This window comes from Canis lupus, chromosome 12 (assembly GCF_011100685.1).
Source record: "Canis lupus familiaris isolate Mischka breed German Shepherd chromosome 12, alternate assembly UU_Cfam_GSD_1.0, whole genome shotgun sequence".
NCBI classification, from domain to species: Eukaryota; Metazoa; Chordata; class Mammalia; order Carnivora; family Canidae; genus Canis; species Canis lupus.
In genome coordinates, this window is record NC_049233.1 from 48,374,212 (window position 1) to 48,387,378 (window position 13,167).

Below are 13,167 nucleotides of genomic sequence, written 5' to 3' on the forward strand. Positions count from 1 at the left end.
ACCAGGCCCCACCCCCTGCAGTTAGCTAGTGCAGCTTTACTTGGGCAAGTATGCCTGAGGACCAGTGCATCAGGCCCCTCCCCCAGGAGACCAGCACAAATCCCATGACTACTGACTATAGCATCAGGTCTCTTTTAATAAACAGACCAGAGCACACCTAGTTAAAAAACTTACCACCGTATGGCCAAGGTCCAAATATTCCATACTTCAGGCAAGGAAAAACTCTGTAGAGGACTAGCCACAGGAAAGAGCAGGCAAGATACAGCAGCAGAGTGCACACAGCATACACCAGAGACACTTCCTGAAGCACCAGGCCCCGGACAGTATATGACCTCTTCTTCATAAAGCCATTACCCTTGGGGGCAAGAAACATAACCAGATTTCCTAACACACTAAAGAAGACACAGACCTAGGGACACCTGGGTGGCTCACCAATTGAGCATCTGCTTTTGGCTTAGGGCGTGATCCCAGAGTTCCAGGATCAATCCCACACCAGGCTCCCTGCATGGAGCCTACTTCTCCCTCTGCCTATGTCTCTCCCTCTCTCTGTGTGTCTCTCATGAATAAATAAATAAAATATAAAAAAAAAAAGATGATGATGACAACAACAAAATGCCAAGACAGATGAATTCATCTCAAAAGAAAGAACAAGAGAAGGTCACAGTCTGGGATCTAACTGAAACAGATATAAGTAATATTCGTGATCCAGAATTTAAAGCAACAATCATAAGGGTAATAGCTGGACTTGAAAAAAGCATAAAAGACACCAGGGGGGTTTTTACCACAGAGATAAAAGACCTAAAAACTAGTCATGCCAGAATGAAAAATGCAATAAACAAGACTTGAAACGCACTGAATGTAATGACCACAAGAGTAGAAGAAGCAGAGGAACAAATATGTGATACAAAAGATTAAATTATGGGAAATAATGAAGCTGAAAAGAAGGGGGGAAGAAAAATATTGGATCAATGTTGACAGGAAACTCAGCAACTTCATAAACTTAATAACATTAATAATATGAAAGAGTCCCAGCAGGAGACAGAGGGGAAAGGGGCAAAACATTTACTTGAGGAAATTATAGGTGACAACTTCCCTAATCTGGGGAAGGAAACTGACATCCAAATCCAGGAGGCACAGAGAACTCCCATCAAAAACAACAAAAGCAGGCTAACACCAAGATATATTGTAGTTAAACTACCAAATGTAGAGATTAAAAAAAAAAAACTAAAAGCAGTAAGACAAAAGAAGCTCCTAACTTACAAAGGAAGACACATAGGGTTAGCAGCAAGTCTATCCACAGAAACCTGACAGGCAAGAAGAGAGTGGCATGATACATTCAATGTGCTAAATGGTTAAAATATTCAGCCAAGAATACTCTATCGAGCAAGACTGTCATTCAGAATAGAAGGAGAAATAAAACGTTTCCCAGACAAACAAAAACTAAGAAGTTTGTGACCACAAAACCAGCCCTGCAAGAAATATTAAAGGAGATACTTTGAGTGGAAAGAAAAACCAAAATCAACAAAGACTAGAGAGGAAGAAAGAAAATCTCCAGAAATGACAAAACAAGTAATAAAATTAAGCATTAAATTCATATCTACCAATAATTACTCTGAATGTAAATATACTAAATGCTGCAATCAAACAACATAGGCAGATGGATTAAAAAAAAATACCCATCTATATGCTGCCTATAGGAGACTCATTTTGACCTTAAAAACACCTCTAGATTGACAATGAGGGGATGAAGAAATATTTACCATGCAAATGGATGTCAAGAAAAGCCAAGTAGCAATACTTGTATCAGACAAACCAGATTTTAAACCAAACACTGTAACAAGAGATCAAGAAGGCCACTACATCATAATAAAGGGGTCTATCCAACAAGAAGATCTAACAGTTGTAAATATTTATGCCCCCCAACGTGAGAGCACCCAAATATATAAAACAATTAATATAAACATAAAGGAACTTACTGATAAAAATACAGTAATAGTAGGGGACTTTAACACCCCCACTTAAAATGGACAGATCATCTAAGCAGAAAATCAACGAGGAAACACACTGAACCAGATGGATTTAACAGATATATTCAGAACATTTCATCCTAAAGTAGCAGAATATACATTCTCTTTGAGTGCACATGGAACATTCTCTGGAAAAGATCACATGCCAGGTCACAAATCAGGCATCAACAAGCACAAAAAGAAATCATACTTTGCATATTTTCCGACAATGCTATAAAACTTGAAGTCAACCACAAGAAAAAATTTGAAAGACCAAAAATACATGGAGACCAAAGAACATCCTACTAAAGAATGAATGAATCAACCGAGATACTAAAGAAGAAATTTAAAAATACATGGAAAAAATGAAAATATGATGGTCTAAAACATTTGTGATGTAGCAAAAATGGTCATAAAAAGTATATAGCAATACAGGCCCACTTCAAGCAGCAAGAAAAATCTCAAACACACAACCTAATCCTTACACCTAAAGAAGCTAAAAAAAGAACAAATGAAGTCTAAAGCTAGCAGAAAAGGGGAAATAATAAAGATCAAAGCAGAAATAATGATATACAAACAAACAAAAGACAGTTGAACAGATCAATGACACGAGGAGCTAGTTCTTTAAAGAATAAAATTGATAAACTCCTAGACAAAATTATGAAAAAGATAACAGAAAGGATCCCAATAATATTACTCAGCCATTAGAAACGACAAATACCCACCATTTGCTTCAACGTGGATGGAACTGGAGGGTATTATGCTGAGTGAAATAAGTCAGAGAAGGACAAACATTATATGGTCTCATTCATTTGGGGAATATAAAAAATAGTGAAAGGGAATAAAGAGGAAAGGAGAAAAAATGAGTGGGAAATATCAGAAAGGGAGACAGAATATGAGAGACTCCTAACTCTGGGAAACGAACTAGGGGGGGTGGAGGGGGAGGTGAGTGGGGGGTGGGGGTGACTGGGTGACAGGCACTGAGGGGTACACTTGATGGGATGAGCACTGGGTGTTATTCTATATGTCGGCAAGTTGAACACCAATAAAAAATAAATTTATATTAAAAAATAATAATAAAAAAATAAAAATTTTTTAAAAAGGATCCCAAGAAACAAAACCACAAACGTGAAAGGAAAGATCACAACCAACAGCACAGAAATACAAATGATTATAAGAGAATATTATGAAAAATTATACACAAACTGGGCAATCTGGAAGAAATGGATAAATTCCTAGAACCATATAAACTACCAAAACTGAAAAGAAACAGGAAACTTGAACAAATCAATAACCACCAAGAAAAATTGAATCTGTAATCAAAAATCTCCCAACAAACAAAAGTCCAGGGCCAGATTACCAAGGGAATTCTACCAAACATTTAAAGAAAAGTTAATACCTATTTTTCTCAAAGTGTTCCAAAAAATAGAAATGGAAGGAAAACTTCCAAACTCATTCTATGAGGCCAGTATTACCTCAATTCCAAAACCAGATAAAGACCCCACTGAAAAGGAGAATTACAGGCAAATGTCCCTGATGAACACGGATGCAAAAATTCTCAACAAGATACTAGCTAATTGGATCCAGTGGTACATTAAAAAAGATTATTCACCACGACCAAGTGGGATTTATTCCTGGGCTACAGGGGTGGTTCAACATCTGCAAATCAATCAATATAAATATGCCACATTAATAAAAGAAAAGAACCATATAATCCTCTCAATAGATGCAGAAAAAGCATTTGAGGGGGCAGGGCAGGATGGCAGAAGAGTAGTGTCTCAAGTCACCTGTCCCCACCAACTTACCTAAATAACTTTCAAATCATCCTGAAAACCTGCGAATTCAGCCTGAGATTTAAAGAGAGAACAGCTGGAATGCTACAGTGAGAAGGGTTCGCACTTCTATCCAGGGACAGGAGGAGGCTGGGAGGACACAGGACTGCGAGGATGCTCCTGCTGCCGGGCGGCCCTGAGCTGTGCAGATCAGCACCCCCCACTTCCCGAGCATCCAGGCCAGTGTGGACTGGGAGACTACGGTAGTTACTGCGGGAGCTGACACTAGAGCTGGAGAGCTGGCTGCCGCCAGTCTTGTTGTTCCTCCCTGTGTCACCTTGTGCCTGGGACTGAGCGGGGCCACCAGGGAACAGGGGCCTTATAGGATAAATAGCTCCCACTGAACTGTGCATGTGGCAGGGGGCAGGGCAGCTCCCCCCAGGTGCACACACCTGGGAATCAGCACAGCAGGCCCCTCCCCCAGAAGACCAGCTGGAAGGACAGGGGAAGAGCAAGTTCCTGACCAAACAGCACTGAAAAGCTCCGGGGAAAGTTGAGGGACTTACAGTATATAGAATCAGAGGATACCCCTCCTTGTTTTTTTTGTTAGCTTTTGTTTTGTTTTGTTTTGTTTTTCGTTTCCGTTTTTTGTTGTTTCCTTTTGTCTCCCCCTTTTTTTCTTTTTTTTTTCCTTCCTTTTTCCAGTACAACTTGGTTTTAGCCACTCTGCACTGAGCAAAATGACTAGAAAGAACTCACCACAAAAGAATCAGAAACAGTCCTCTCTCCCACAGAGTTACAGAATTTGGATTACAATTCGATGTCAGAAAGCCAATTCAGAAGCACAATTATAAAGCCACTGGTGGCTCTGGAAAAAGCATAAAGGATTCAAGGGACTTCATGACTGCAGAATTTAGATCTAATCGGGCCAAAATAAAAAATCAATTAAATGAGATGCAATCCAAACTGGAGGTCCTAACGACGAGGGTTAATAGAAGAAAGAGTGAGTGACATAGAAGACAAGCTGATGACAAGGAAGGAAGCTGAAGAAAAAGAGAAAAACAATTAAAAGATCCTGAGGAAAGGTTAAGGGAAATAAATGACAGCCTCAGAAGGAATAATCTAATTTAACTGGGGTTCCAGGGGGCACCAAAAGGGACAAAGGACCAGAAAGTGTATTTGAACAAATCATAGCTGAGAACTTCCCTAACTTGGGGAGGGAAACAGGCATTCAAATCCAGGAGATAGAAAGGTCCCCCCGCCAAATCAATAAAAACCGTTCAATCCTGACATTTAATAGTGAAACTTGCAAATTTCAAAGATAAAGAGAAAATCCTTAAACCAGCAAGAGACAAGAGATCCCTAACTTATATGGGGAGAAATATTAGATTAACAGCAGACCTCTCCATAGAGACCTGGCAGGCCAGAAAGGGCTGGCAGGATATATTCAGGGTCCTAAATGAGAAGAACATGCAGCCAAGAATACTTTATCCAGCAAGGCTCTCAATCAGAATAGAAGGAAAGATAAAGAGCTTCCAAGATAAGCAGAAACTGAAAGAATATGTGACCACCAAACCAGCTCTGCAAGAAATATTAAGGAGGACTCTGTAAAAGAAAGAGGAAGTCCAAAGAAACAATCCACAAAAACAGGGACTGAATAGATATTATGACGACATTAAGTTCATATCTTTCAATAGTAACTCTGAACGTGAATGAGTTTAATGATCCCATCAAAAGGCACAGGGTTTCAGACTGGATAAAAAAGCAAGACCCATCTATTTTCTGTCTACAAAGAGACTCATTTAAGACAGAAGGACACCACAGCCTGAAAATAAAAGGTTGGAGAACCATTTATCATTCAAATGGTCCTCAAAAGAAAGCAGGGGTAGCCATCCTCATATCAGATAAATTAAAGTTTATCCCAAAGATAGTAGTAAGAGATGAAGAGGGGCACTATATCATACTTAAAGGATATATGCAACAAGAGAACCTAACAATCATGAATATTTATGTCCTGAATGTGGGAGCTGCCAAGTATATCAATCAATTAATAACCAAAGTTAAGACATACTTAGATAATAATACACTTATACTTGGAGACTTGAACACGGTGCTTTCTACAATTGATAGATCTTCTAAGCACAACATCTCCAAAGAAACAAGAGCTTTAAATGATACACTGGACTAGATGTATTTCACAGATATTTACAGAACTTTACATCCAAACGCAACTGAATACACATTCTTCTCAAGTGCACATGGAACTTTCTCCAAAATAGACCACACACTGGGTCACAAATCAGGTTTTAACTGATACCAAAGATTGGGATTGTCCCCTGCATATTTTTCAGACCATAATGCTTTGAAACTTGAACTAAATCACAAGAAGAAATTTGGAAGAAATTAAACACGTGGAGGTTAAAGACCATTCTGCTAAAAGATGAAAGGGTCAACCAGGAAATTAGAGAAGAATTAAAAAGATTCATGGAAACTAATGAGAATGAAGATACAACCGTTCAAAATCTTTGGGGTACAACCAAAGCAGTCCTGAGAGGGAAATACATCGCAATACAAGCATCCCTCAAAAAACTGGAAAAAACTCAAATACAAAAGCTAACCTGGCACCTAAAGGAGCAGGAGAAGGAACAGCAAATAAAACCTCCACCCAGCAGAAGAAGAGAGCTAATAAAGATTTGAGCAGAACTCAATGAAATAGAGACCAGAGAATATGGAACAGATCAACAAAACCAGGAGTTGGTTCTTTGAAAGAATTAATAAGATAGATAAACCATTAGCCCATCTTATTAAAAACAAAAGAGAAAAGACCCAAATTAATAAAATCACAAATGAAAAAGGAGAGATCACCATCAATACCAAGGAAATACAAATGATTTTAAAAACATATTATAAGCAGCTATATAACAATAAATTAGGAAATCTAGAAGAAATGGATGCATTTCTGGAAAACCATAAACTACCAAAACTGGAACAGGAAGAAATAGAAAACCTGAACAGGATGATAACCAGGGAGGAAATTGAAGCACTTATCAAAAACCTCCAAGACACAAAAGTTCAGGGCCAGATGGCTTCCCAGGGGAATTCTATAAAACGTTTAAAGAAGAAACTATACCTATTCTACTAAAGCTGTTCCGAAAGATAGAAAGGGATGGAATACTTCCAAACTCGTTCTATGAGGCCAGCAATCACCTTAATTCCAAAACCAAAGACCCCACCAAAAAGGAGAATTACAGACCAATATCCCTGATGAACACATATGCAGAAATTCTCAACAGGATACTAGCCAATAGGATCCAACAGTACATTAAGAAGATTATTCTTCTTAAACAAGTGAGATTTATCCCTGGGATGCAAGGCTGGTTCAACACTCATAAAATAATCAACGGGATAGATCATATCAACAAGTGTTATGCTATATGTTGGCAAATCGAATGCCAATAAAAAAAATACCAAAAAATAAAGTTAAAAATAGAACAACCGTAGGATCCAGCCATTGAACTATTATGCATTTATCCAAATAATACAAAAATATTGACTTAAAAGGTTATATGCACCCCAATGCTTATAGCAGAATTATCTATAATAGCCCAATTATGGAAACGCCCTAGATGTCCATCAACTGATGAAGAAGACGTAGTGTGTGTCTCTGTGTGTATATATATACAGATATAGATATAAATGAGTATTAGCCATGAAAAGAATAAAATCTTGCCACTTGCAACTACATGGATAGAGGTAGAGAGTATCACCCTAAGCAAAGTAATTCAGAGAAAGACAAATACCACATGATTTCACTCATATGTGGCATTTAAGAAACAAAACAAATGAACATGGAACAAGAGGCAAACCAGAAAATAGCCTCTTAACTATAGAGAACAAACTGAGGGTTGCCAGAGGGGAGGTGGTAAGGGGGACTGGTTAAATAGGTGATGGGTAGGGATGCCTGGGTGGCTCAGCGGTTGACCATCTGTCTTCGACTCAGGGTGTGATCCCGGAGTTGGGAGATGAAGTCCCACATCGGGCTCCCTGCAAGGAGAGTGCTTCTTCCTCTGCGTATGTCTCTGCCTCTCTCTCTCTCTGTGTCTCTCATGAATGAATGAATAAATAATCTTAATAATAAATGAATGAATAAAAATAGGTGATGGGTATTAAGGAGAGCACTTGTAATGAGCACTGGGTGTTGTATGTAAGTGATGAATCACTAAATTCTATACCTGAAACTAATATTACACCATAGGTTCACTAATGGTGATTTAAACAAAAACCTGGGGACACCTGGGTGGCTCAGTAGTTGAGTGCATGCCTTTGGCCCAGGGCATGATCTTGGAGTCCCAGGATCGAGTCCCACATCAGGCTCCCTGCGTGGAGCCTGCTTCTCTGTCTGTCTGTGTCTCTGCCTCTCTCTATGTCTCTCATGAATAAATAAATAAAATCTTCTAAATAAATAAGCAAACAATAATAAACAAAAACCCGAAACCAAAAAAAAAAAAAACAAAAACAAAACAAAACAAAACGTGAACCTAAAACTGCTCTAAAGAAATTATAATAAAAACACTTACAATAATACAGTAAGATTAACTAGGGCTTATCACATCAGGAAATATGTTCATTTAATTCATGAGATAAACAAATCTAACAGAAAAAGATAATGATATTTTACCCATAGTACATAAAAAGCCACTTGACAACACTGAATACTTAATTCTTGTTTAAAAGCAAAGCAACTCAGTAAAATAGAATCAGACACTTGTTTAACTTGATAAAATAGATTCCAGACTCAAAGACAATATATTATACTTTGAAGAATCACTAGAAGCATTCCTACTCAAATCATAAACAAAACAAGGATCCCTATAACTATCACTAGTTTAAAATTGTATTCATGCATAACTGAATCAGATGAGAAAAAAATTAATGTATGAAAAGTCTAAAGAGGAAAACTATGTCTATTTATACTTAATATGCTTAAATACCTAGAAAATCCAGAGAATCAACTAAAGAATTATTACAAACAGTAACAAAATATACAGTGAGAATTGTATAAAATCAGTATTTGAAAATTAACAGCTTTCAAATTTAAAAATTCATCTTGTATAAAAGGTATCTGCTAAAGTCCTACAGGTAACATCACCCTTAATAGTTAAAAACAAACTTTTCCTGCTCCAAACAAAAGGAACAAATATGGCTTGTTCACTCTCCCTACTTCCATTCAACATTAAATAAGAGGCTCTAGCCAGGGCAAAAAGGCAAGAGCAAAAAAAGATATACAGACTGGAAATGGAAAGTAAAAGTACCCCCTTTTTTCCAGACAACATGTTTGTCTACATAAAAAGATCTGATGAAATCTACAAAAAGCAATCTAAAAAACTAAAGAAAACTATTTCTATTTATACTTAATATGATTAAATAACTAGAAAATCTAAGAAAATTAACTGAAGAATTATTACAAACAGTAACAAAATATTTTAAGATATTTAACAAGACTGTAAGAAAAAATCAATATACAAAAATCAATGTATTACTATATATTATCAAAAATTAAAAATTGAAATTTTTTATTTTTTTTAAAGATTTTATTTATTTATTCATGAGAATACACAGAGAGGAGAGAGAGAAGCAGAGACACAGGCAGAGGGAGAAGCAGGCTCCATGCAGGGAGCCCGATGTGGGACTCAATCCCGGGTCTCCAGGATCACACCCTGGGCTGCAGACAGTGCTAAACCACTGAGCCACCAGGGCTGCCCCTGAAATTTTTTAAATGCTATATATATCAAACAGTATGAAACCAATCTGAAAAAACTAGGATGAGTAAAACCTGATCCTTAAAACTACAAAAATAGCTGAGAGAAATTAAAGACCTAAATAAAAGGAAAATACCAGGTTGATGAATTGGAAAATTCAACATTGTTAGGGTATCAATTCTTCTCCCTAAATTGATCTCTACAATCAATGCAATTCCAGTCCAAATCCCAGCTTCCATTTTGTATATACTGACAAGCTTATTCTAAAACTCATAGGAAAATGTAGAGGCCTAGAATAGCCAAAACAACTTCAAAAAAGAAGTATAAAATTGGAAGATTAATCCTATCTCATTTCAAGATTTAATTTGAAAAGTAATCAAGACAGTGTGGTACTAGTGTAAAGGCAGACAAATAAAAACAAGAGAAAAGAACAAAATCTAGAAAAAGACCCAAACATACATGACAACCTATTTTTCATAAAGGTACAAATACAATTCAATGAAAAAGGATAGTCTCTTCAATAATTAGTGCAGACACAATGGAATATTCCTATGCAAAACAAAGAAACAAAAATCTACCAAATGAGGAAAAACAACGCAAATGTCTAAGCTATGGAATAGTTAAATTATGGTTCACTAATAAGATGGAAATCTGTGCAACTGTTAAAAAAAATTAGGAAGGAAGGAAGGAAGGAAGGAAGGGAGGGAGGGAGGGAGGGAGGGAGGGAGGGAGGGAGGAAAAAAAGAATGAAAAGGGGATAACCTCAAAGTACCAATAGGGCAAAGGGACTCAAAATACATTAAGTAGAAAAAGCAAAGTACAGAACAGTATGTTAAGAGTCATCTCTTGGATGAGGTTGGTAAGAATATTAACAAATGTATTTGCTTATATATGCAGAGGAAAATTCTGACAGATACAGTAAATGCTAATGGCAATGGTGATTCTTCTTAGGTGATAAATGAATAGGAAACCTTCAGAGAAACTTTGCTGCATGATTTTTACAATTTTGTAAACCATATTAATCATTCAAATAATTCTTTTTTAATTGGTCCTCAAGCTGTAAATACAAATAAGTTGTAATTTGAGAAGCTGCTACTTATTTTTACTACCTTGGATATTATATTGTAACTATGTATATTAAAGTTAAAAACTGAACAACTCATGATCTTTTCACTGGGCTTGACAGATCAAATGACAAATTGAGTAGGTTTTTACAGAGCTACATAAAGTCCTAAAATCAAAGTTATCACCATGATTTTAACAATATACAGAAAAAATATTCTATGTTCTGCAAAAACATGCATTCTTTGTAGTTGTAAATTTTGTTTAAAACCACATAAAAACTTTCCTCATAAAATGATACACACTTCTCTGACAAATGCTTTATCATTCATAATATCACTAGTTCACCCATTGCCATTAGCAATGATAAAAATAATTATTTCTACAGCAATAATCTGTTTACTGTACCTACTATCCTATACCTGGTGTTACTACTCTTATCCTTTAGACCATGCTACAAAATGAGCTTTCCTTCTGTATTCCTGGGAACAAAAAGTAACAGTAAGAACTGGAAATGGTGGGGAGGGAAGTATAGTTAAAATTCCAACCAAAATTCCTTTAAAAAAGAGAATATGCTTCTTAAAGGGGCTACATAAAGAAAGAAAAAAAAAAGAACAGGTTTTTCTAGTGGAAAACTACATGAAAAACTGTTCAACCCAACAATTTCATATCCCTAAAGAACAGTTTTCTAATAGTCATCCACTGCAAATATGTCTAAGTAGCACTGATTCAGACTCAAGAAACCTATACAATCTAAGACACATTTTCTTAAATGCTGAACTTGAATTATAACAGCATAAGCTGTCAAGTTAATTTTTTTTTCAAAACCAATGCAAACTAAAACCATGTGGCTTTTGCCCAACTTTTACACTGATTTATAACTTCAAAAGTATTTCTGTAAGAGACTACTGCTCCAGTTAGCAAATTTTCACCAATGACATGGCCCAGGTTAAGTGTTAGCCAACCTTATCCTTACCCTATAGATTGGGCAGGGCACAGAAATAGAGACCCTGATAACATTCCTGCTGCCATAACAGACACAAAAGGCAAGCAGTGAACCGTGAGAAGATCATGGCAGGAGTGGTCAATCAATAGTTCCACACCAAATATCAATAAAAATAGAATGATAACTTTATATCCCTTGACAGGAAAAAAGACAGGCCCTGGGCAGTGCTGGAATTACTGCTATTATTATATCCAAGGGCTAATACCAAATTAAGTGGACTTGAGCAGAATTAGGTAAAAATACAACAAAAACTTGCATCATCTAGCATGTGGAATTATACTAGAAAGGAGTTTAAAACACCTAATTGCATATGTTGCTATACTTCCTATATATTATTCTATCATAGCCACCCTTCTCCAAAACATAGTAATTTCATGGTGTATCTTTACTGTCAAATACCATGTAGCAGGTAAAAAATAACATGGCAAACCTCTAAGCAATGACCTGGAAATATTCCCACACCACATTGTTAGGTGAAAAAACAACAATCCAAGAAGATTCAGTATGATGCATTTTAAGTGCCAAAACAACAGAAAGAAGTAAAAGAAAACTCTCAATATATGTGTGTGTACACAAATGAATTTTTTGAGTAAGAGTAGTATGTACCAACCACAGGTGACCTTCAGAAAGCATAACAGGTGATTTTCACACTATATCATTCTTTACTGTTTACAGCTTTTTAAAAAAGATAACATAAACCAACAGCCATGAATTAAAAACTATTATGAGAAACAAGAAAGTAACCGAGTTTAAATTTCCATCACTGAGAATTTTACTTTGGAGAAGACTTGGGAAGTGCACATTTGTCCAGAATAGTGTTATATTCAATTAAAATAATTTCTGAAAAAAATCAAGACAACTGGGCAGTAAAATGTCATTCATATTCCTCTTATAAGCTGAATTATGACACGCTGTAAGTACTAATTAGAAAATTTTACCTTTCTTGACGTATAGATGTCAAAAAATGGCTTATTTCTGACACTAAACGGTTCCTGTGTTTTGTCAATGAGCCCAGTCTTCATTTTTTCATGTCGAGGGCTTATTATTTCTCTTTCTATACACTGCAGACGAATATTAAAATCACAATCTCCAACTGGCTGTGCCTGAATTAAATGAGACAATTATTTAAATTTCAACACTGAAAACTATTTTATCAGCATAATTATTAAGGCTGTCACAGTGTACATATCAGTCTACATAAACAGCATCCTTTGGACTTGTCTAATGCACACCCTGCATAACCACATATGCCAGTCCTGATTTCACTAATTAAACACACCTAAACACATACACAATTAGTTATTTTAAAACCATAAATGCATAAAATATAATGGAAGAGTGGTATAAATCTTCTCTAATATAAATTAATCTGATGTTTTCACATCTGAATTAAAGTATTAATATACTCAGTAATCATTTTTATTATTTGAATTAGTAAAATTATATAAATTAGTAAAACCTATATAAAACAAAAATCTACATAATTCAGGAAAGTATAAGCAAATAACACATCAAAATAAACAACATAGTCACCTAAATGTTTCTTGTTGCTTAAAGCACTA

General features: G+C 36.0%; 1 protein-coding gene across 4 annotated transcripts in view; it reads right to left on the bottom strand.

Moving 5' to 3' along the window:
• RNGTT (RNA guanylyltransferase and 5'-phosphatase) overlaps nt 1-13,167 on the bottom strand; it is a 362,370-nt gene that overhangs the window by 214,187 nt on the left and 135,016 nt on the right. For all 4 annotated transcript variants that reach the window (XR_005368010.1, XM_038554709.1, XM_038554708.1 and 1 more), the window contains exon 11: nt 12,544-12,708. Coding sequence is in view for 3 of the 4 variants with exons in the window: in XM_038554709.1 (XP_038410637.1) it covers nt 12,544-12,708 (165 nt within the window). In the remaining variant the exon portion in view is untranslated. The remainder of the gene's footprint in view (nt 1-12,543; nt 12,709-13,167) is intronic.